General features: G+C 50.3%; 1 protein-coding gene across 1 annotated transcript; it reads left to right on the forward strand.

Moving 5' to 3' along the window:
• Nucleotides 1–6633: 6633 nt before the first annotated feature.
• Nucleotides 6634–21370, forward strand: VEZF1 (vascular endothelial zinc finger 1). The gene is made up of 7 exons (XM_021533005.3): nt 6634–6852; nt 12155–12852; nt 13580–13643; nt 14628–14811; nt 16252–16476; nt 18534–18578; nt 18923–21370. Exons 1-7 carry the CDS (start codon nt 6820–6822, stop codon nt 19348–19350), a joined length of 1677 nt encoding a protein of 558 aa, XP_021388680.1. The 5' UTR covers nt 6634–6819; the 3' UTR covers nt 19351–21370.
• Nucleotides 21371–23391: the final 2021 nt, after the last annotated feature.

Raw genomic sequence — 23391 nt, forward strand, 5'->3', positions numbered from 1 at the left:
CAGCGGAAATTTGAACATGGAAAACTTGGCAGTTTGCTGAACTCTGCGTGTTTTCCTTCTGACAAAGGGCAGGGCTGTATTTTCGTCGTGATTTTTGACACAAGATGAAACACGGGGGGAAATTTCCGCTGCGCAGGCTCTGGATCCATTGATTCTCCATCCTCACACGTGCGTGTCTTTACAGTAGGCAGGGTGCAGGCAGGAGGGAAGGCGTGGGGAGCGTCATTTTCTGCCTGATTTGCAGGATGACACAGGATATTTTCCCAATGGCACCGAAATTAATTTGAGGCAGAGCTGCCTGCTACCACCAAAGGTTTTGTTTCCTCCTTGGAAACACGGAGCAAAGTTGGTTCCTTGGCCAGTGAGAGCAGGGATGTTCTGCCCCAGGCTCCCGCCAGCGCTGGATGCTCATCCCTGTGGGATCAGCTGAGCGATGCAGATGAATGCACAAACATTGATTATTTTGGAGACAATCCATAACTGCCAAATGAGATTAAACACCACCCAGGTCCCAGAAAAAAATAAAAGTAAATAGCAAAGAATAAAGAAAATGGGGCACTGCATTGGCAAATGGTCCTGGGGGACCATCTAGCCGAGTATTAATCCCTGCCATCCCCATCCCTGGAGGATTTCGGAGCTCTCTGCCGCTATTAATCGCAGCAGCCCTGCAGGGAAGGTAATGCAGCATTATCCGTGTTTTCCAGCTGTGGCCGGGGAGGAGGGAAGCAGCCGGCTTGGCCGAGCTTTGCCGCGTGTCAGTGAAAGATCAGGGATTAGCGTTAGGATTTCCTCGCTGGCTCGGCTGCTCTAATTCAGCGGCCGTGTTTTTCCCTAAATGCACTGACCTGATGTGCCTGCTGCTGTACATCCCGTGCCCGGGAGAAGCCGGGGCAGATGGTGGGAAGGGGAGCGAGGCGGGAGCGGATGTTTCCCTGCAGCCCTTGGCCCCGCAGGAATTATTACTAAAAATGGTCACTGGTGATTAACCGCAGCAGCGCGCTGCTAAGTAATTGGTACGGGCCCTGGCTCGGGAAGTTTGCAAATCAAACTGGGAACCAGTTTTCCTGGAGAGCAGCAGAGTTCAGCAGGTTCAAAGGCAGAGTGCTGAGGGCAGCCCGGGGCAGGGGGTGAGCAGGGGTCGGTAGCACCTGCCAGGAGGGCTCTGATATGTCCCATGGGAGACAGAAAAAGCTGTGATCCCCTGGTGTCTGTGCACACCCTGTAAATCACAAGGCCACACAGGAGCTGTGGCTGCCCCATCCGCCCCTGGAAGTGTTCAGGGATGAGGCTTGGAGCAGTTGGGTCTAGTGGAAGGTGTGCCTGACCATGGCAGGGAGGTGCAACTGGATGATCTTCAATATCCCTTCCAGCCCAAGCTATTCCACGATTCTGGAGTTTGATATTAAGCATGGGCAATCCCCACCATGTGACACCAGTGCCCAGCCCCGTGTGCGGCTGTCCCGGCGTGTCCCCAGGGATGGGCACGGGCAGTGACCCTGCAGGCCACACCAGCAGCATCCCCGGGGCCGGGGTGACAACCGCGGGGCGGCTCTTCCCTCCGTGGGGAGCAGATGACAGCGGCCGTTCTATGGCAGAAAAAAAAGAGAAAAAGTTGTGACGGAGATTACCAAAATAACAACAAAAAGCCGCTGGTGCCGGCGGCGCGGGGCACTGCGGCGCTCAAGGTGCCAAGCGGAGATTAGCCCAGGCACGGCTGGGGACAAGGAGGTGGGAAGAGATAAGGGCACTCAGGGCTAAACATAGCCCGGGGCTCGCTGTCCCTCGCCCGCCGGAAGCCCCGGGCAGCTCCCGCTCGGTCACGGCGTGTGCTGGCCCGGGAGAGCCCCGAGCCCGGGGCCGGGCAGCCAGCCCGGGAGAGCCCCGAGCCCGGGCAGCCAGCCCCGGCGAGCCCCGAGCCCCGGACCGGGCAGCCAGCCCGGGAGAGCCCCGGGACCGGGGCCGGGCAGCCGGCCCGGGAGAGCCCCGAGCCCGGACCGGGCAGCCGCCCCGGGAGAGCCCCGGGACCGGGGCCGGGCAGCCAGCCCCGGCGAGCCCCGAGCCCCGGACCGGGCAGCCAGCCCCGGGAGAGCCCCGAGCCCCGGACCGGGCAGCCAGCCCCGGGAGAGCCCCGAGCCCCGGACCGGGCAGCCAGCCCGGGAGAGCCGCGCTCGGGCTGCGGCAGAGAGCGATGCTGGGGCGCTGCCGTGCCCCCGGACAGCGCTGGAGCCACAGGGGTGGCAGAGCTTAGGGAGGATGAGGAGATCCCAGGAGGCACGAAGGGCTCCCACGGCAGCTGCGGCAGCCTGGCAGAGCGGGCACAGGGGGCAGGAGGGGCAGGGTGCAGGAGAAGAAAGAGTTCGGGAGCGCCGCAGGGAAGGGAGGGACCGTGGCAGGGCAGTTTGCCATGGGAATGCTTTCACCAGGGAATGCTTAAAGCATGGAGTAACCGCGAGGCTTTTCCTGCCTGGGGGAGCATCGCCCGGCCCTGGGGCAGCCCTGAGGCGGTGAGAGCGCAGGGAGCTGGCCCCCAGCTCCCTGCGGACCCGGCGGTGTCCCTGCTGCCACCCGGCACCGCAACCCCTCTGCCCTGGGCATCCCCGGGCTCCCCCGGCTTCCCTCCGTCCATCCTCCTTGCACATCCCGCAGCACCGCGCCTCGGAGCTCGGGGCTGAACCCGGGGCAGCCGAGCGGGGAGCAGCGCCCGGCCATCCCTGCTGAGTCCCAGGGACAGCCTCCTTCCCCTGGAGCAGCTCCTCGTCCTGCCTCTCCGTGCTTCAGCCGAGCTGGCTGCTGATTTCCTGCCTCCTATTTCCCTCTTTTGGAAAGTGAGGCGATCTTTCAGATGCGCGCATTGCGAGCAGCTCCGGCGCTCTCGGCAGTGGCAGCGCTCCCGGCTGGGCGGTGGCCCGGGCAGGACAGGGCATCGCTGCCACCCTCGAGGGCGGGATGGAGTCTGTGACTGTGGGCAGCCATCCGGCAAGGCTTTTCCTTTTCCTTTTCCTTTTCCTTTTCCTTTTCCTTTTCCTTTTCCTTTTCCTTTTCCTTTTCCTTTTCCTTTTCCTTTTCCTTTTCCTTTTCCTTTTCCTTTCCCTTTCCCTTTCCCTTTCCCTTTCCCTTTTTCCTCTGCCTAGTAAATGGGTTGTTTCTCCCTGCAGCACGTTCAACCCTCGTTTTGCTGCGGGTCAGGGATGCTCGTCCAACAGGAGCTGGGCGGTGGGAGACCGTGGGATGCTCTTCTGAGGATGCTGGATCATCCCAGGGTTCCTCCCGGCAGGCACACTCCGCTTCCACCCCTGGTTCCCGCAGAGGTAATTCACTGTCTCTGTTTAGTGTCCCTGATCACTTTGAGAGGGAATCAAGGCTACAAAGAGAGAAAGCGGAGAAGACAGAACCTGGGAAGCAGCTGAAGGGAAATTGCCTGCGGGGAGCACATTCTCAGTACCATCAGCGCAGCTTATTTACACTCTCGAGGGCTCTCCAGCCCCACAGAGCTGCGAAATTCAAAGCCCGCTGTGGCACTCAGAGCATGAACAGAAAGGGGTTCCTGCAAAGCTGAAATATTTGGCCACAGTCTCTATTGTAAGCGGTGCAAGCACACGCTGGCCCAGCAGAAGGGAGCAGGGCTGCCAGCAGCAGCTGGGGGTCCGTGGTGCTGGCACCGGGCAGAGCGTGGCTGCGGCACCGAGGGGCAGCTCCGGTGCCGGCCTGGCCCTGGGCGCTTCCCACCAGCAGCCTCGGCACTGGCACCGGCACAGGAGACACCCGCAGCATTCCCTTCCTTCGAGCCAGGGGAGAAGGAGGGAAGATTTGAGTTTGAGAAGGCAGAAGAGCGCAGCCTCGGGAGGGTGGTAAATGGGCCACACGGCTCCCAGTGCCCTAGAAATTCCCTGTGCCTGCACAGCGGGGTGGCTGCTGATGCTATCGCTGTCCCAGCTCCATGACTAAGGGAGCTGCAAGGTATAAATTAAATAACACACCACTACAAGCCGCCTGTTATGTGGGTTTGTCCTAAGCAGCGCTGCTTTAATTAAGATGGAGAGTTTACAAATCTAACCTTTGTTTATTCTGCTTTGGGGCATATATAATGTAAATATGTGTTTTCAAACACTGCGGCTTTTTAGACTTCCAGTTATAATTCTGGGTAAAGGAAGGTTCGTCAGGCTTGGCACAGACTTGCCCTTTCTAAATAGAGCTCCTGCGAGTCCTTCCCCCGGGGACTCCCAGCGCCTCTGCTCCAGCGCCGGGCTCGGGGTGTGCTGGGGTAAAGCGGGGCTGGGAGGGCCCAGCCCGGCACTGCCGAGGGGGAAGTGGGTTCCAGCTCCGTTTCCCTCTGGTCTGACTTAGCTGCGAGTCTGGCAGGTTTTGTTCCTGTGTCCCCTCTCGCTCCTTGAGCTGTGAAAACAAGAAGAGAGTTTAGGCGGCTACGTGCCGGTCGGGATTTCTCCGATGAGTCAGTGATACGCTTGGGTAGTTTTCTTAGCCTTTAATTGAAGTGAGTGTGAGCCCTTAACAAAGAGCTCTCCCAAGTCTTCCTTAATAAGCGTTAACAAAAATAACCGAGCGGCCGGGAGGGACATTACCAGTGGTGTCCCCTCTCCCCGAACGTGGGGTTCTCCTGCAGGCAGCACCGGGCTGGGAACAGGGACACGGGGCTGATCCAGCTGATCCCACGGCTGGGAAAAACACCTGGGATGAGCACAGACCATCTCCAGGAGAGCGGGGCTGGTGGAGTGCTGCACTGGCAAGCCCCTTTGGCTCCCTTTTTTGGGTGTTTTTCTCAGTTAGGAGCTTCTGCAGAGCAAGGGTGATATTTTGCAGTTTCCAGAGCTGCGCATCAGCACGGAACTCTAGTGTGGTGCAGACAGCGGGGTCAAAACCAAGCAGGCTCCAAACTCCCTGAGGCAGACAGACCCTTGGAGCTGCAGGTGCTCCCAGGCAGGCTGGGCCACTCCAGGCAGCCAAGCCCACACGTAGTCACAAACTTCCCTCTGGGTCACAAGGCTGAGAAACTCTTTTTTGTTTCAAATGCAAACACATTTTGACATAACCACTTGACTCCGGCTGGAGTTTCAAGGGAAAAAGCCTGAGAGGCGTGAAAGAACCGCAGGCATCTCTCGGAACAGAACAAGGACTGTTTTGCAATGCTCTGGGAAGGTGAAGAACTGCCTGGGGAGGGCTGGGGAGCAGCGCTGCAGGAGCCAGGTGCCCTGCCCAACACTGAGCCAACAAAGGCACAGCTGAGCCCCGCTGCGTGTCCCCTGGTCCCCGCTCTGTCCCCATTGTCCCTCCTGCCTGCTGCACCGAGTGGCTGCTTCAGGACCGGCCTTTGCATTATCTGTGACAGGAGACGAGAAAAACCACCGGGTGTCCCATATGGGAGGAAGTCACAGGGGCCAAATTTAGCCCTGCACGCTGCAGCCAGGGCGCCTCGGCCGCTTCTTCCCGCGCCCGGTGCCGCCGAGGGCTCGGATGATCAGCAGGGATCCAGGCCTGAGCAAAGAGGATTGACCAGAGCTGGGGGAAAATAAATAATAAAGTGCTGTAAGCCTGTTCTCATCTCCCCAGTGGCAGGGAAGGCAAAGGGAGGTCAGGATTAAAACCTCCTTCATGTGACAGTGTTAAACCTGCCACAGTCGGGTGTCGAAGAAGTGCCGGGTGTCCCTGAGATGCCACCTGAGGCAGGGCACAGATGTGCCCCGCATCCTTCCCTGTCCTGGCAGCACCAGGGAGGTGCAGGGAGCCGTCCCCGGGCCCCATCGCGCTGCCTGTCAGGGACGTGCTTGGTGTGTGTAAACACGTAATTAACGGTACGTATGTATTTAATTGCTGGTGGCTACGATTTGCATGCTTGCGGAAGATGCCTCAGGTACGGGCGAATCCACCCGGCTGGCCCCGGGGACGTGTGCGGGGCTGCGCCGGGTCAGCGCATCGCCCGGGGGCACGGCCCGGGGGGCACGGCCCGGCCCGGGGGACACGGCCCGGCCCGGGGGACACGGCCCGGGGGACACGGCCCGGCCCGGGGACACGGCCCGGCACGGCCCGGCCCGGGGACACGGCCCGGCCCTGCTGGAGCCCGGCCAGGCGGGGTGCGAGGCAGGGCCGGCCCGGGGAGGCGGCGGCAGCCCCGGGGGGCTGAGGGGAGCCCGGCTGGGCGAGGGCGATCCCGGCTGTGCCGAGGCCGGGCGACCCCCGGGGCGGCCCCGAGCTCCCCCCCTCCGCCCCCGGCGCTGCCGCCCGCCCGCACCCGCGGGCGAAGCCGCCCCCGCCGCTCCCTCCCTCCCTGCCTGCCGGCGCGGCGGGCGGGCGGGGAGGGGAGAAGGGGCGGGCGGGCGGCTCGGCGGCCGCGGGGCCGAGCCGGGGCGGGCGGCGGCGGCGGCCCCGGACAGCTCGGCCGCTCCTCCATCTTCTCTCGCCACAGCTCGGCTTCCCCAGCCCGGGACCGGCCCATTGCCAGCCCCGCGGGGGGGGGGCGGCCGGCCCGCCGCGCCGCCCCGGCCCCGCCGCCCGCGCCGCCGCCTCGCCGCGCCGCCCCGGGCCCGCCGCCCGCCCCGCGGCGAGGGGAGCGGCGGGGGCGGCGCCGCGGCCGCCCCGGTCATCGCCGCCCCGCCGGGGCGCCGCGCCGCCGCCTCCCCCCTCTGGGCCGCAGTGGTGCAGCCCGAGGTTAGCGGAAGCGGCCGCTCGGCGCTGCCATGTTGAGCCGCCGCCGCCGCCGCCGCTTTGTTGTCGGCTCCATGTAGCTGCGGCCCGGGGGAGGGAGCGACGGGGGGACCGCCCGCCGCAGCCGCCGCCGCCGCCGCCCGGGGCCGCGCCGCCCCCGCCATGGAGGCCAACTGGACCGCGTTCCTCTTTCAGGTGAGGCCCCGCGGCGGCGGCGGCGCTGCCCGCGCCCCCCCCTCTCCCTCCCTCCCTCCCGGCCGCGGCCCCGCCGGTCCCCGCCGGGCCGGGCTGTCACTCAGCGCGCCCGCCCGGCCCCCGCCCGCCCCCGGCCCGGCCCGGCCCGGCCCGGCCCGGCCCGGCCCGCCGGCCCCGCGGCTCCGCTTCTCCCTCCTGCACTTTCTCCCTCCGCCGCCGCCCCGCAGCGCGCTCCCTTCCCGCTTTCATTACAAACCACCGATATTCCTATTTATATTTTATTTATTTCCCTCGTAAAGCGTGAGATCGCGCTCTATTATTTTTTTTTTTTGTGTTTGCTTGTTTTCCTCTTCCCCCTCGTCCAAAGAGATAAACAACAACAGAAAAAAAATAAATAAAAAAAAAACACGAACAAAAAAAAAAAAAAAAAAAAAAAAAACACCAACCCCAAGCTTCCACCGGACTCCAACAAAACCCCGATGGAACAAACGCCGTGTCTGGGAGAATAAATTAATCCCTCTTTAAACAGCCTGACTCAGGGCCGGCTGACGAGGGAGCTTGTTTTCTTTTAAAATAGGACGCGAGCGGGCTGGATTTCTGTAAAAACTGGCGAAATCCTAACGGGAATGGGGAGGAATAGGGACGGTGGAGCGTGCAACCCCTCCCTTTGCCAACTGAGTCACAATTTTCCCCCTTTCTGTCGGTGAAAGACTGACTTAAAAACACCGCTGTTTATGTAATTCCGAAGAAAATCCAATGTACCAGAAAAAAAAACCTAAGGGGGGGGAAAAAAAAAATCTTTGCCTGGCTTTTGTGAGCCTCGCGAGCCCTTTCTCACCAGATTGTTTTCTCCTGGATTTTTTAAAAAATTTTTTTGGGCTGGAAAACATAAAATGTGTGATTGCAGCAGCAGCTGCCGAGAAAAAAAAAAAAAAAAAAAAGCTCCCAGCACATCACCTTTCTCAAGGTAAAATAATCCTCTTTGCACGTTCCTGGTGGCGGCCGCCCGCTTCCTCACTGTCCTCCTCGGAATTAAACCCAGACCCAACCCGTGACACGAGTTTGAAAACCTGAGTTGAATGAATAAATCCGCGAATAAAGAGCGAGCACCATTCCTTTAGGGAGGAAAAATTCGTCCCTTGCAAGTAGCAGGGGATGAGTCACTGGCTCGGGTTCTCTGCCTCGGAAAACACGCCGGGAATGTTCCGGGGAGCCGGTACCGGGAGCTGGGCGCTGGGCTTTCCGCCTTGCCGTGATGGATGCGGGCGATGCCATGGAGTTGGGCTGAGGTCTGGTGAATTATTTCTCACTCTAGTGGGCAGTTGTGATTCGCACGTAGGAAACTTCACGCTAAGAAGTTAATCTCCTTAGTTTAGGGCCATCTCCCTCCGAGCCCTGCTTTAGGTGCCTTGCTTCCTCCCAGCTGAGCGTTTTCCAGGGGAAATTTTTCCTTCGCTGGCAGGACTGTATTGCAGCAGGCTGAGAAATGCCAAGTAATGCTTCAAGTACGTGTCCAGCTCCTCGCTGCTCGTCCGTGCTTTTCTGAAGGTGCTGAGTTTTGAAGTAGTGATGTCACACGCTGATTTAGGAGTCAGCTTTGCTGCTTTTAATTAAGGAGTCAGCAGTTCACTTTCTGAAAGTGTGACTCGAAAGCATCTTCATAAAACTGTGACGTGGAAATTTTCCTCTGATTTTTTTTTCCCCCCTCACTAAATAATAAAGCTTTCAGAGCTCATAATAAGCGCTGGATATTGTTTCTTGAGTGGTCTTGTTAGAATCAATGATTTGGGGTGCGAGTGTGCCAATGCACCCAGCAGAAAGCAGCACTGAGGTAGTCCTGATGTGACTTTCATTTTTCTTCTTCCCATTCTCACAGCAGCACATCAGCCCCGATCCAGCTGATTAGTTAAAACTAGTTAAAAAGCGTGGATTTAAAAGCCTGTCTCCAGTGTCAGTTAAATAACAAATGGAAGTGACTGAATATTCACACTCGTTCTTCCTGGGGGGAGTGTTAAACCAAGTGTTCATTCCAGCTGGGACAGGATTCCTAAGGGACTGCTTGATACGTGGAATATAAAGTTGTCATTTTTAGCCAAATGTTTTTAGAGGAGGTTTCGATGCCTTCATTTTAGTCCTGTAGCAGTGGGCTGTGCAACTGTAAACTGTTCCTTCCAAATAAAGTTGTTTGATTGTTTTTAGGTGGCATTTTGATGAATTGTATCCCTTTCTAAAGAAACAATCGTGCTACTGAATAAGCAGTTCTTGTTTGGATCTTCTTAGTCCCCAAAATGCATAGCTGGAAAACCACTTTTAGGATGTGCTCGGGAAGCGAAAGTTGTATCTGTTAATGTGAGGAGGACTCATCCATCAGATGGAGTGTTCAAGATATGACTCATGCTAATTTGTTGCTCTCACATTAAGGCTGAAGCACAAAAATATTTTAGCCTCTGGCATTGGAAGTTCACAATGCCACATCCTACTCTCTGGGTCATGAATTGCAGGGTTTTTTTGTTTACTGCCCCACAAGGAGAGAAGGAATTAGTGACAGAACAAGGGGATTTCTCAGGAGAGCCTGTCCCAGGCCATCAGAATATCTCCAAAATGTTGACTTGACTTGACGTTAATGCTGGGTCAAGTAAAACCGTGGTCAGAGCCTGCATAGCTGCGCCTGCCAGAGGCGTGCAGCAGGTGCTGGCTTCCCTTCTCCAGCAGGGAGTTAAAAAAAATGCTGCCTGATCCTTTTTTAAAAGGCTTTAACAGCCCTTGGAAACTGAGGAACACGGCTGGTGGCAGAGGGGCTGCGAGGAGCACGGTGCCGTGAATAATGCTGGCTCCCTCGGAACCGAGATAAGCAGACTTACATAAGCAGCAGCTCCACAGCCTGTAGCTTGATGAATATACATTGTTTTATGTCCACTGTCTCCATCAGATCTGTAGGAATAAGTGCATCATTACCTTGAAGTGCTGACGATTCTTTGAGGCTTAAAAATATCCATAAACTGCCTAAGTTTGAACCTTGTCCAAAGGATTTGGGCTCTCCATTATCCGAGCTGCTAGGTCTGCCTTTGAAATTGTATCTCCGGAGCTATCATTAGGTGCTCTGCAGTGTCTTCTGGTGCAGTTTAACAACATTGTTTAATGCCGATTTGAAGTTGTAAAACATTTCAGATTTTTTTAAAGTTAAAATTGTGTTGAAGTGCACAACTTGCTCAGTATTGTGCTGTCAGTGTGTATCATGCAAACTCTTATTTACATGCAATGTAGAAGTGTCAAAACCTTTTTAAAAACATGGAAAATAAATGGTTGAATATCCACGGTTGTCACTGAAGTGAGGGAGAAGTTTAATGGAGCTGCTGGGGCTTGTGCCGTGCCCTGATTTAGCAGCGTCGCCTCCAGGAGAGTTCTGGATGAGGCTCTTCAGCAATCTCTCCCTGAAATAAAGCAGCCCTCGGGCTGTTGTGCGAGGTGGCTGCCGTGGCCTGGCAGGTGTGCTCATCTCCAGCCTACCTGTTGCATCCCGAGCTTCGGCACAGACGGATCTCAAAAGCAGATGCAGATGGACAGCCTGGCCTGGCTCCTAATGATTCCTGCAAGTTTTGTCTCCTGTTAGTGTCCGGAGTCCAGGCTTTCTCCTGTGAGCTGTTTTCCTGTCAGATAGGCTGAGAGTGTTTGGGAGCTCGTATTCTTTCCCACGTGGGTTACTGTTTGTATCCACCCGTGGCTTTTATTCAAAGATCACCAGCATCACGCTCCCAAAAAGTGAGATTGGAGTGATGCAGGAGCTGCCCCACAGCAAGGGAGAGATGTTCTGCAGGGGCTGTAGTCCCTGCTGCGATCCAGGCAGGCAAAGCAGCCAGGATACAACTGGGAAAAAGGCCCGAAGTGAGCTTCTGGAAATACTGGCTTGTCCAAAGGACGTGTTGAAATGGATTCCCATGGGAAGAGCAGTAGCCTGAGTGCGCCTCCCAGTACTGTCCACCCCAACAGATGTAAAAGTAGACAGGTCAGGGTCGAGCACTGGCACAGTGTTTTATTCATCTCTCACAGCTTTGAGTCACGTTATTTCGTGAGGAAAACCATAGGAAAGGAGTCCTGGAAGGCTGATCTAATGGGAATGCAAGTTTCCCCAAACTCAGCTTCGGGCCTGGCACACTGCGTTAATAACGAGCCTGATTTAAAACTGGTCTGATGAGACCGAGGCACATCTTGAATACAGATGCACTTAAACTGGCTTAAGGTGCTGGAGTGATTTATTTTAATGCTCCATTAGGCTGAATTGGTCTGTGTGGTTTCTAAACCACATTAAAATTGTATCTGCCAGTGTTTTGTCCCAGTCTGACTGGATGAGTTTTAATAACAGTGTTTCTGCCTTAGAATAACCACGCGTGGTGCAGCACAGCCCGTGGTGGCAGGCAGGCTGCAGCTCAGCTGAGGGATGCTGGCTGTGGGCCCCCCCCTTCCCTTCCCTGGAGCTTCTGCCACAGATTCTGTAGTTCAGAGTTGGTTGGTATTGGCTGCTTTCAAACAGCTTTCATTCAGGGTTTATTCCCAGCACCCCTGAACCGTGTTCTCCAGCATCTCTAGATGTCTCCCAGTGTGTATCGATCAGGTTCTCTTCCCAGCACAAAGTAGCTGCTGACGAAGAGAAAAAGGCTGCGCCGCTATTCTTGTTAGTTCCAGACGCAGAGAGCACAGTGGTCAGTGGATAAATGCATCAGGAACCTGCTAAATATAGAGATGTGGCTTTAGACAGCTCCTGATTCCAGTTGCTTTGGTTTCAGTGCTGGCACAGGGGTATGAACACACTGTTTAAATAAGACGCCTTATCGCCTCCTGGCTCTTTGTGGCTGCGGTTCAATTCTCAGTGTGCACTAAGCTCGGCTTAAAGGTGGGGCCTTATTTTGCAACTCCTGTCAGTACCTTCATCCTCTCCAGAGATAGTCCTGATGTGCCATCTGATACGATCATTATCAAAATGAGTTATCTGTTATGTAAAGATGAAATGCTGTTATTAAAAGATCTGACAAGCACCTAGTTGTCTTCCATAAAAAGTTGCCCTCCAGAAACTTAATAATTCCTTGATGGTTGTGCTGTGTCCTGCACTTACCACAGGATCTGCACAGCCTGGGCATTTACAGCGTGAGCGGTTTATCTTGTTCAAAACCAGCATTATGTAACCTTCCCCCGTTGTTCCTTCCACGGCTTTTGGTCTAGAATGCGCTTCCCTGTCGTTTGTAAATGTTCTCACCGTGCCAGAGCGAGCACCCATCCAGAGAATTTAAGTGTGAATGTTTGGTTTTAGGCACACGAAGCCTCCCATCACCAACAGCAGGCAGCACAGAACAGTTTGTTGCCTCTCCTGAGCTCTGCTGTTGAGCCGCCCGATCAGAAGCCGATTCTGCCCTTACCAATAACGCAGAAACCTCAGCCTGCATCAGAAACATTAAAGGATGCTATTGTTGGGATTAAAAAGGAAAAACCTAAAACCTCCTTTGTGTGCACTTACTGCAGCAAAGCTTTCAGGGACAGCTACCATTTGAGGCGTCACGAGTCCTGCCACACAGGGATAAAGTTAGTGTCACGGCCAAAGAAAACTCCCACCACAATGGTGCCCCTTATCTCGACCATCGCTGGTGACAACAGCCGGAGTTCGCTGGTTTCGACTATCGCAGGCATCCTGTCCACAGTCACTACGTCTTCCTCTGCCACCAACCCCAGCAGCAGCGCCGGCGCCACGGCCATGGCAGTGACGCAGACGGTGAAGAAGCCCAGCAAGCCCGTGAAGAAGAACCACGCTTGTGAGATGTGTGGAAAGGCCTTCAGGGACGTCTACCACCTCAACCGGCACAAGCTGTCCCACTCCGACGAGAAACCCTTCGAATGTCCCATTTGCAATCAGCGCTTCAAGAGAAAGGATCGCATGACCTACCACGTGAGGTCTCACGAAGGTGGCATCACGAAACCCTACACCTGCGGTGTTTGTGGAAAAGGCTTTTCAAGGTACCATGTAGCAAATCCCAGGCATGCTCCGCTATTGCTTTTCAGCAGCAAGAAGGGTTAAGCTCTGTGGTAGTGAGGAGCTGGGAGAACCAAACTTCTGAGGAGATTGGTGAGGGGATAAAGAGCCTTGTCTGCAGTTAGCCTGGGGGAGTCTCCATCTGAGCAAGGTTAGCAGTGGCCAGGAGTGGTCACTTTTTTAGGAGAGTGGTTTGAAATGGTTTCTCGACCTCATCCAGGTGCCACAAGATGTGTGTCTGTGTCACTGGGGGTGGGCACAGAGCCCCTTCACCAGCCTTTCCATGGTCTGTGACCAAATGGGTCAGGGCAGGGAAGCTGTTACCTGCTCTTACAGCAGGGTGGAGGGCACTGACAGAGCTCAGGGGGATCTTGCACTGCTGCTGGCTCTGTTTATACCTGTGCCTGCAACAGAGAAAACCTCAACCTTTAGAGCTGCTGCGCTCTCACCTTTACACAAGGTGTGACCAAAGGTGCCATTTTCAGGTGTGTGAGGAGAACAGAGTTAAGTTTTAAACTGCAGGTTGGTTTTGAGCTGTGAGCTGTTGCAGGTGAAGCCCCTGGTAGGTGAGGGGAAGGGATTTACCCTGGCTGTCAGAGGGACGGGGGCTGCAGGGAGCGACCAGCGCGGTGCCAGCACTGGTAGCCAAGGTGTCCTGGTTCTGTGTTGGTAACAGTGTGCACTTTTCTCCTGTTCCTCTCTTTCTTGCAGGCCTGATCATTTAAGCTGTCACGTTAAACATGTTCACTCAACAGAGAGACCCTTCAAATGCCAAGTAAGGGCTAAAATGGTTTATTAAGAACAATACCTTATTGTGTCAGTAGAACTCAGGTGAATCTTTCCAGAACTGTATTTACTCCTGGATTTTTGAAAAGCAAGTTTAGAAAAAAGGAACGTTTGCCACCACACCACAGTGCTGGAGTTCTGGTGGAACTTTGAAAAGATGCCATGGTTGCCTTTTTAGGAAGATTAGAGGCTTTTTGCTTTCTTGGAGAACAGCATAGTTGCTCTGTTTTACCATATGCTTAACGTAGTAGTAGGATTGTAGCAGCATCCTCAGCTTAGTGCTCATTTCTGGGGTAATGTGTGCATTGTGTTTCTCAGCATGTTCCAATCAAATGTCTTTCTCAGCACATCTATTTAAAATGGGTGGAATGGTTGATTCTGGATCTGTTTTTTTGCTGGAAGGGGAAAGCAAGTTGTCCTAAGTTGATGACTGAATCTAGGAGAAATAATTTGATTGCCCTTGAACAATTAAATGTTTTACTTAGAATATCCATGCTTATTCCAACCTGTTTTAGTGACTCATCTTATTAAATAAAAGCTTTGGGTAAAAAGAATAGTGTTAGGAAAAGGTTTTGTTTCCTTGTTCTGGATGGGAGCAGAAGTAATTGAGCATGTAAGGTACCAAGTTCATATTTGTACAGTAAAATTACATTAGAAACCAACTTTGCCTATTGTAGGTGTTTTTTTATAAGCTCCCTCTTGCATTGGTGGGTAAGGCAACCCACTGTTTTCAGAAAGTTCAAGCAGTATAGAATATGATTTTTGTCCTGATTGTCTCAGAAGCGAATTCCATTCTCGGTCTCTGCTGAGTAGTTTGATTTTTGTTTCTCTGCAAATACAGGTAAAACTTAAAGTTGTCAATGCACTTAGGATATTGCTAGGACCTGCAGGGTAAGGTGGGCTTGCAGTGGGCCTGTAGGTGATGCTGTGCTGCTCTGTCTGCACCTCAAGTGTAACTTTGTTCTCCATCCAGACGTGCACTGCTGCCTTTGCCACCAAAGACAGACTGCGGACACACATGGTGCGCCATGAAGGAAAGGTATCGTGTAATATCTGTGGTAAACTTCTGAGTGCAGCATATATCACCAGCCACTTAAAGACACACGGGCAGAGCCAAAGTATCAACTGTAATACCTGTAAACAAGGCATCAATAAAAGTAGGTGAACGTTTTACAAACATTTCTAATAACAATGTGTTTGCCAAGGGAATTGCCTTTGATGACGTTAAAATGCAGCTATATGTGTCTGTCAGTCTGGGTGGTCACACCTCCTTAAAAGTAGATCTTTAGTAACAGAATGTGCTTCAGCTCAAGAATTGGCGTGTGTGGAGTTGTTTGCTGCAAGACTGTGCTCTCATCCCTTGGGAATGCCCTGCAGTTCATGACAGTGACCCCTCTCTTGAAGAAGAGAGTTCCCAAGTTTTCTTACCTTTAAAGTTCAGTGCTGCTTCCTCAGCTGTGCAGGTCTAAAAGTCCAACAGATAATTTGGATATTTTAGACCATTTAAGAACTGCTAAGATTTGCCAGGTTTTGGGTCTGAAGCCTCATCCAAAGCTCATCAAAATCAGGAGAAAGGTTTCTCTGCTTTCTCTGAGCTTTGACCCTGGGGCTCAGTGTTTCCTCCCTCAGGCAGTAGCTGACAAGAAAAGGATTTAAATCCAGCCCTGATAGGTTTTGGGCATTAATGGCATCTGACTGGTGTGCAGGAGGTCAGATGAGAAGTTTGTAATAGCTCCTTCTAGACTTAAACTCTGGACCTGGGAATGCCTAGCAAGCAAATGGAGACTTGACTTCCAAATTTTCCCTACTAAAATACCTGTAACTTAAGTTAGCCCCACATGGTTAGTAATATAAAATGGGTTTTCAGAAGAATAAAGAGGCAGAAGTAAGGAATATCTTTGGAAACTTTGTCCTTAAAGCCTTTAAACTGTATTAATTTACAACATCTTTGCAGTTCCTGTTACTCCTGGATAATTTAAAGGTACTGGGAATGTCTGAAATGCCTGAATGTTGAGCTTAGTAGGAAATTTGGATATGAAGTATTTTTCAAGGTACAGGGTTACAACTCTGGCTTCCCTAGCCAGTTTGGTGGTGCTAAGCCAGTTCACATGAGGCATTTTGAGCAGTTGTTAGAGGTGGAAATGATGAGCTGTACTGTGGCCAGAGAATAGTGACAGGCTGTTCTCTGATGTAAACTGAAGATTTTACGTTATACTTCAATAAAAAGTAAAAAGGCTTTTTTTTACTTTTCATTTTTAAGCCGTAGCTAAAGTTTAGAAAAAAGTGGCTTCAGTTTGAGTTCTAGAGACTAACTGGAGTTTTTCATTTAATTTTTCCTAAATACAAACTAAATAATGACAAAAGTCTGTTTTGGCACTTAAAAGTAGATGTTCTTGAGTTATGTTTTGGTTTTTAGCTCTTGGAAAAGTAGTTTTATGAAGCACAGAATTAATGATATTATTTTAAACATCTCTGTGATTCTGTTCTTGGAATCCTATGAGATTCCGCATGCTCTTTGTAGAAGTTGCCTTTGTGATCTCAGCAGAAAACTGAATAACTTTTCAAGGTGAATTTGTGTTCTTACTTGATTGGCATAGCATGCATGAGTGAAGAGACCAGCAACCAGAAACAGCAACAGCAGCAGCAGCAGCAGCAACAGCAACAACAGCAGCAGCAGCAGCAGCAGCAGCAGCAACAACAACAGCAACAGCAGCAGCAGCAGCAGCAACAGCAGCAGCAGCAGCAACACGTAACAAGTTGGCCTGGAAAGCAGGTAGAGACCCTGAGATTGTGGGAAGAGGCCGTCAAAGCCAGGAAGAAAGGTAAAACAAACCAATATTGACGTGGGGGTTTGTGAAATAGGGCAGCTCACAGTCATACGGGGAGCTGAGGGTGTCAGGAAGGATGTCTTACATGACAGTTTCATTCTTGGAAGTCATAGCTAAGAGAGAACAGGAGGAAACAGGTCCCAGAGCAGGCTGTGGTAAATGACCTGCTCGTGACTTGCTCCCTTGGTCTCTGTGCTTGCCTGTGTTCCTCGAGCCATCAGTTACAGAGGGAAGCTTGTGTGTGCTCCAGGCAGCAGTGTGGGCTTGCACTTGCATGTGTCTTTTGGCTGTGTTTGTGCTTGTTTACCCTGCTCACCTGTGCACACACACTCCCTCTGCCCCTGCATCAGCACCAGGGTGCATGGGTGTGCTTCCTGTGTCCTTCTCATCTTGTCTCCTCCCGCTGATTCCAGCTGCTCCATCATCATTAACTGTCTTTGCACAAATTTTTCTAGACCTCAGAGAACTTTCTCTCTCTCTCTCTGTTGCTTTGTTTCATTGCAAAATGAGGTAATCAGTGATCCTGTTTCTCATCAGTGTTGGCTCACAGCTTACCTCTACCCCTGCTGCTGTAATTGAAGTGGGATTGCTGGTGTTGGTCATGGTGTCAGTTTGTAGGGAAGAGATTGCTTCAGTTTAGTGGTTTTAGGATACAGTAGTTTAAATTCTCTCATTACTGCTGCTTATTTGTTTCACAACAGTTTGATTATTAATGCCTATCATGTGACTTCATGAATTACATGTTTTAGTAGTTCTTAATGACCACTGCTTACCGTTTTTCACTGGCTGTTTTAAGGAATGTTTTTGACTTACCTTATTTTTTCCTTTTCTCTTAACCTTCCTTTCAATTCTTCAATCTGGTTTTTGTTTTCTAGGTTCTTGTTTGTGTTTTAGGCTGCTTGCTTCCTTTCCTCTTGTTTTGCCAGTAATTGAATTCTGTGATCAGACAGTGCAGAAACAGCTTATTCATGTTAAAATGCAGTGATAACAGAAACATTACATATCATCAGGCCACTAAATAGATAAAGCAAATGATGTTTGATTTAGAAAATCACTGGAAATTATTTTCTGCTTGTTCTTTCCTATGTCTTGTTTCCTTTTCCTTTCTTATTGAGAGTGTTGAATATGCTTTAACAGAACAGTGGTTTGGAGCAGGAGAGGGGTGAGGGAGGTGGGTGGGTGACAGTGGTGTCACACTGGTGCTTTTAGCTTAACTGGGGAAGGGGCATGTGTGGGATGTGTCTTTGGGTTGTGACTGTGCTTGAAGGTGAAGTTAGACCAGTCCGTGCCATGCTTGAGCTGCTCTTTCCATGCTGGTCCTCCTGTGCTAGTTCCACGTGTGGCTTTACAACACTAGATGGGAGTTTTGGTGGTTTTTTGGTTTTTTTTTTTGGTCAAGTACAGTTTATTTTCACAATTATTTTTTTTTTTACTCTTTCCCTTCCTCTCCACCCCTCCTAGCTGTGGACTTTGAAGAACCAACAGTAACCCTTGAATGGGGCTAATGTTGCTTTCAAAGTTACATTTGTATTGCCCCAGAGGCAAAGCGGACTCTTTGCTCCTGGCTTACCTCTGACACGTGGGTGTAACTGAGCTTGGGGTCCTGCCCTACCAATGTGGAAGCAGCCACGGCTTAGTAACGTTGATGCGGAGTGTATTTCCCTGGTTTCTTAGCAGCCAGCCCCTCCCCGTTCCCGTTCCCTGCTCCCGGAGCCTCCCGGTGTGGGTAGCCGGCAGGTGGTGCTGATGGATGTGCAGTGATTCCCGTCCCCCCCGCTCCCCAGCCCCGGCCTCCTGGCTCTCCCCTGCTCTGCACTTCAGTCCTGCTTGCTGCAAACCCCCCCAAACCAACACGGCCTGGAGCTGGAGCTGTGTGAAAGCTGAGGGGCTGGTGGGGGTTGAGGGATGTGCTGCTGGGGTAGCCTTGAAGTAGAGGTATTGTGAGCAGTGGAGCAGTTTAGTGGCAATAATTAAGACTGAAATAAGCAGGTAAATATGGAAACGAGCTTTGCTTATCAGTCCCTAATAATGACTTTTTAAAACCTTCACAGAATGTCAGTTCACCTTTGAGAAGGCTATAGAGTACGTACCATTCGGTATGTACACTCTCTCCTCTATTTCTACTGTTCCTCTTGGGAGAATTTTTTTGATTGTACAGTACTGTTTTTATGAACATGGAAAAACCCTCTTGCTAAGACAACCTCACTTGACTTCTCAGGAAAAAAAAAATTACCTGCATGAGAGTTTGTATTTCCTGTAGGCTATAGAATGTTAACAGTTTTAACTTACTAATAATACCTAAAGAAAATTATTCCAGAATTTGTACTTGTTCTTGTTCGGTTTTTGGGTTTTTTTGTTTTGTTTTGTTTTGTTTTAAATCTTGTCCACGGTTTTTTTCTGTGTTAAAAAACTTTTTGTCTTTTTTATGTCTCATTTTTAGAAGCTGCTAACTTGTGCCAAACCTCCACTGCTGCTACTACGCCTGTGACTCTTACTACTCCATTCAATATAACGTCCTCTGTGGCTTCTGGGACTATCACAAACCCAGTCACAGTGGCAGCTGCAATGAGCATGAGAAGTCCAGTAAATGTATCAAGTGCAGTTAATATATCCAGTCCGATGAACTTAGGGCATCCTGTAACCATAACCAGTCCTCTGTCCATGACCTCTCCATTAACGCTCACCACCCCGGTGAACCTGCCCACCCCGGTCACCGCTCCAGTGAACATAGCGCACCCCGTCACCATCACGTCCCCCATGAACCTGCCCACCCCCATGACGCTGGCTGGTCCCCTCAACATAGCCATGAGACCAGTGGAGAGCATGCCTTTCCTGCCCCAGGCCTTGCCCACCTCTCCTCCCTGGTAAACAAGTTCTAAACAGTATTAAAAAGGATTAAAATGGAATCCTTACCAGCAGTTCTTTTTTGGGTTTTGTTTGGTTGGGTTTTTTTAAATTTTATTTTGTTTTGTTTTGTTTTGTTCTGTTGGGTTTTTTGTTTTGTTTTGTTTTAGTTAATAATAAATTCACTGGGGCAACACCATCAGAGACCACAGTAGCATCTTCCCCTTGATTTGGCTCACATGGTTCAGGCTTGAGTTTCACTGGAGCACTTCATTTAAACTAAGTTTTACATTGTAGCTGACTGATGCTGAATTAGAGCAGATACTTATTTGCCAGAGTTTAAAAAAAAAAAAGAAAAAACAAACAAAAAAAAGGTAATTTAAGAAACCAGTTTTATGTTTTATCCCCTCAAATTATAACTTAGAAAATTATTTTAAACTAAACACTAGTAAAGACCCCTCTGTATCTGTGACAGGGTGGATGGCTCATTTTAACCTGCCAGGCAAGTCCACTGTTTCTGAGCTAGTGTAGAACCTTTGTCTGTGTTGATGGTTTTTTGTTTTTTTGTTTTTTTTTTTAATGAGTAAATGCATTACAATGTTGTCATTTTTTAAAAAATGCATTTTTGGAGAAAATATGCATTTTACCTTTGGGAATATGGTAATTTCAGGCAGCATTCCCTATGGGAAAGGTGATACCAGCTCTGATATGCAAAGCATATGATAACTTATCATTCTAACTTCAACATATAATAGGGATTGTGACCTGATATTTGGAGATGTAAATATTACCCAACATATTACCCTAAGGGAATAGAGCATTGTAGTCAACATTTTTTTAAAAAAAAAACCTGTTATTGTTTGGTGAGAAACAGCCATGGCTGACAGAAGAGGAGTCGAAATGTATGTAAACATGGTCTCTGAACAGTCAGACCCCCATGGGACTCTTATCTAGGAGCAAAAGGAGTGCTTGGAAACTTAAGGAAAATTGCTTTAAGCTGGAAGATTCTGGAGGCCCTGGGTGTGATTTTTATGCCCTCTGCCTCCCAGTCAGAGCCTGCTGGTGTTTCAGCAGGGGACAGACGTGTTAGTTGTTCACTAGAAGTTTTGTCTTATATTAAATTGTATACAGTTTTTATTCTAACCACTAACTAGGTAGGATGCCCCTCCAGGACAAGCAGAGAGCGTCTTTTAATTTCTCCCCTATTTCTTAATCAAGTGTTGTGCAAATCTGTTCAACTTTGTAAATATTTGCAAACATCATCATTTTTACGTTATTCTTCTATTGTGTTAACACATTTCTATCAATTTGTGGGAGTTCTGGGGTGCTGAACTGTCCAGCCCAGAACTGCTCATAAATGGTCACACATGTTTAAGCTACATGTGCTTTTTTTTCTTAACCTGTTTATCTGTACATAAAGTAGAAAGCAAAGTCTAGGGAAACAGATATACTTTTTAGACTATCATGTCACATATTCACATTTTTAAAACTTTGTTTTAAAAAAAAAACAAACCACCCTAAACCCAACCTCTACATTAAATTAAAAAAAAAAAAATAGAAAAAAAAAAAGAAATTACAGTTGAGATGTTTTTATCTTAATGAAGTTGAGAGCTCTGGAGATTAGCGTGTGCATTTTCACAGAGTGCTAGCAGGACTGACCAGTCACACTGGACTGCTTCCGTTCCTCCCCGGCCGTGTCCGTGCGAGCAGTGATTGCCAGGCTGCTGGCTCAGGTGACAGGTATCTGTATCCTTACGTGAAACTGTTCTAGGGGCTTGGACTACATAGTAAAACAAAAACAAACAAAAAAAAAAAAATAGAGCTTAGTGTAAAATAATTTTATAAATGATCTTTTGTACTTTAGGACATCAAATTGTACAACTTTTGTATATATAAAAGCTTAGGAACTTTCTGTTTAGCAGAAAGGAAACACATTCCTACACTTTTAATGTATATGTTTGTTATAATGTCCATGTAAACATATGCCCTATGTTTGTGCCTTTTAATTAGTTTGTCTCAATAAACAAAAATGTAGAGAAGAATATGTAGCTATGACTTTGTTACCACTGTTCTTACTCCAGGTGTGTAGAGGTCTTTGTTTTGGCCCTGTGTAGAGCCCGGCTGCACGGCCAGCCCGCCAGCGCATGTCCCCAGCCCCGCTGCCCCGGCCCCGCTGCCGCCTCCACACCGTCCTGCATGTTGGGACCTGTAGCTCCCCAGCCATCTCTGCCATCCCTGGCCACGACACCACCTTGCACCAGTTTCCCAAAGTAGGTATAGCCTTCTGGGTCTGGGTAACCACAGTGACGACCCTTAGGTGAAATTTGGGTATCCCTGAGCTTAAAAAAAAAAAAAAAAAAAGCAAAAGCATTAAAAGCCAATATGAAAATGTGTACTAGAAGTGGTTATCTATGAATTACTTACAATAAACAGGTGTGAGACTTAATTGTATGTTGTCAATTACTGCAGTATTGACAGTGGGTCCCTTGTACAGCCAGCTGTTATTTTTATCCCAGCAGTGTAGCAGTAGAATAAACACATTAAACACCGGCAAGGAAATTTTTCACCGTGACAGAGGCTTCCCAAACCACTAACCACAATGCTCTTAGCGTGGCGTAGGAAAAGGGCTGTTTCCTTTTTATTTTATGTTGGTTCTGCTCGACTGTACCTGGTTTATGTCCACAAAGCTGCATTAGCTAATTGTCGACCTGTTTCATTTGTACTTGGGTAAACATTTGCTTTGTACCGTGTATTAATGGGTCCGAGGTGTGCTCCTCTGCTGTCTCAGTGCGGACATCGACTTCGCTCTGTAATGCCATCCTTGCAAATACATTCAGCTGTTTTTCTGACAAACAAAAGCTACCTGGTGTAGTAGTTTATACGACGTGCATGCTCCCTGCTAATCCGTGTCCGTGCCGGCGCGGCCGGGATCCACTGGCACCTCGCGCCGCCGAGTTCAGGCGCTGAGAAAATGGTGGACGTGAAGAACAGATGCTCCTGTTACACCGAGTTAGTTTCTATGCAGCTGATGTGCTTAGCCTAGTTTATTTCATGGAAACTTTTAAGCTGGATGGAATCCAACATCCAGGGAAGCCTATTGCTGCCGCTGGTTCGAGTGGGGTTTATATCGAGCCCATTCAGGTCTCCGATTGCAAGGAGTTCAATAGGGGGTTTATTTTTTTCCTTCTGAAGTTTCCGTAAGCATTCAGCGTGAGGTGAATGGCTTAGCACCAGCCGAGAGAGAGCTTGAGGGCTGAATTTTGCCTTGGAAGGATGTGTGCCGTGGAAAGTCAGAGCAGTCAGATGGAGGGCACGGAAAGGCGTCCTCCGGGCAAGGAGAGCCACGGGGAGGTGGCCACAGGGACGTAAGTATTGCAGCACAGCCAGCCACACTGCCAGGAGTGGGGTGCAGGGTAAAAACGGGCTGGTGTTCTCTATTTGGAACATCCCAACACCTCCACAGAGTGTTTGGGGTGAACTTTGGGATTCAACCTTGTTTTCAAGCGTTACACCTGAATATTGTAAATTGGGAAAGTTCTGTTCAGTCATGATGAATCAGAGAGAAACATGTTTTAGTCTCAGCATAGAAGTTTAATTCTATTAGCCATTGATACAAATAAAACATTTTTTTCCCCCTCTTACAACAGTTTTTTTCCTTAGAGAGGCAGAAGAAAGAAGTATTTAAGGTGTTTGCATTTGTCCACAAGAGGCATAAAGAAAACCACCCAGACCCCAGTAAGCTGTTGAGCTGCAGCAATCCCAGGTTACATAAAGGGGCCGGGGCTGCTGAGGATTAGCCGGGGCATTCCGGGTGCTGATAAGCCTCCAAGTTCTGCTTCTCTTCCCTCACTTTTATTTTAGAAACAGCCACTCTGAGCCATATCCTGAAAACTGCCTGGGGTTCATTTTCAAGGCTGTCGGGGTTAGATTCCCACCAAAGAGAGAAAATTGGAATTTCAAGAATGCTCAGGTTTTTAAAGCATCAAGCACTGTGGTAGTTTTTATCTCAGAGTCCCTGTACAGGAGCTGAGTTGTTGAGAAATGAATGACAATTTCTCACAGCTG

This window comes from Lonchura striata, chromosome 20, assembly GCF_046129695.1.
Source record: "Lonchura striata isolate bLonStr1 chromosome 20, bLonStr1.mat, whole genome shotgun sequence".
NCBI lineage: Eukaryota > Metazoa > Chordata > Aves > Passeriformes > Estrildidae > Lonchura > Lonchura striata.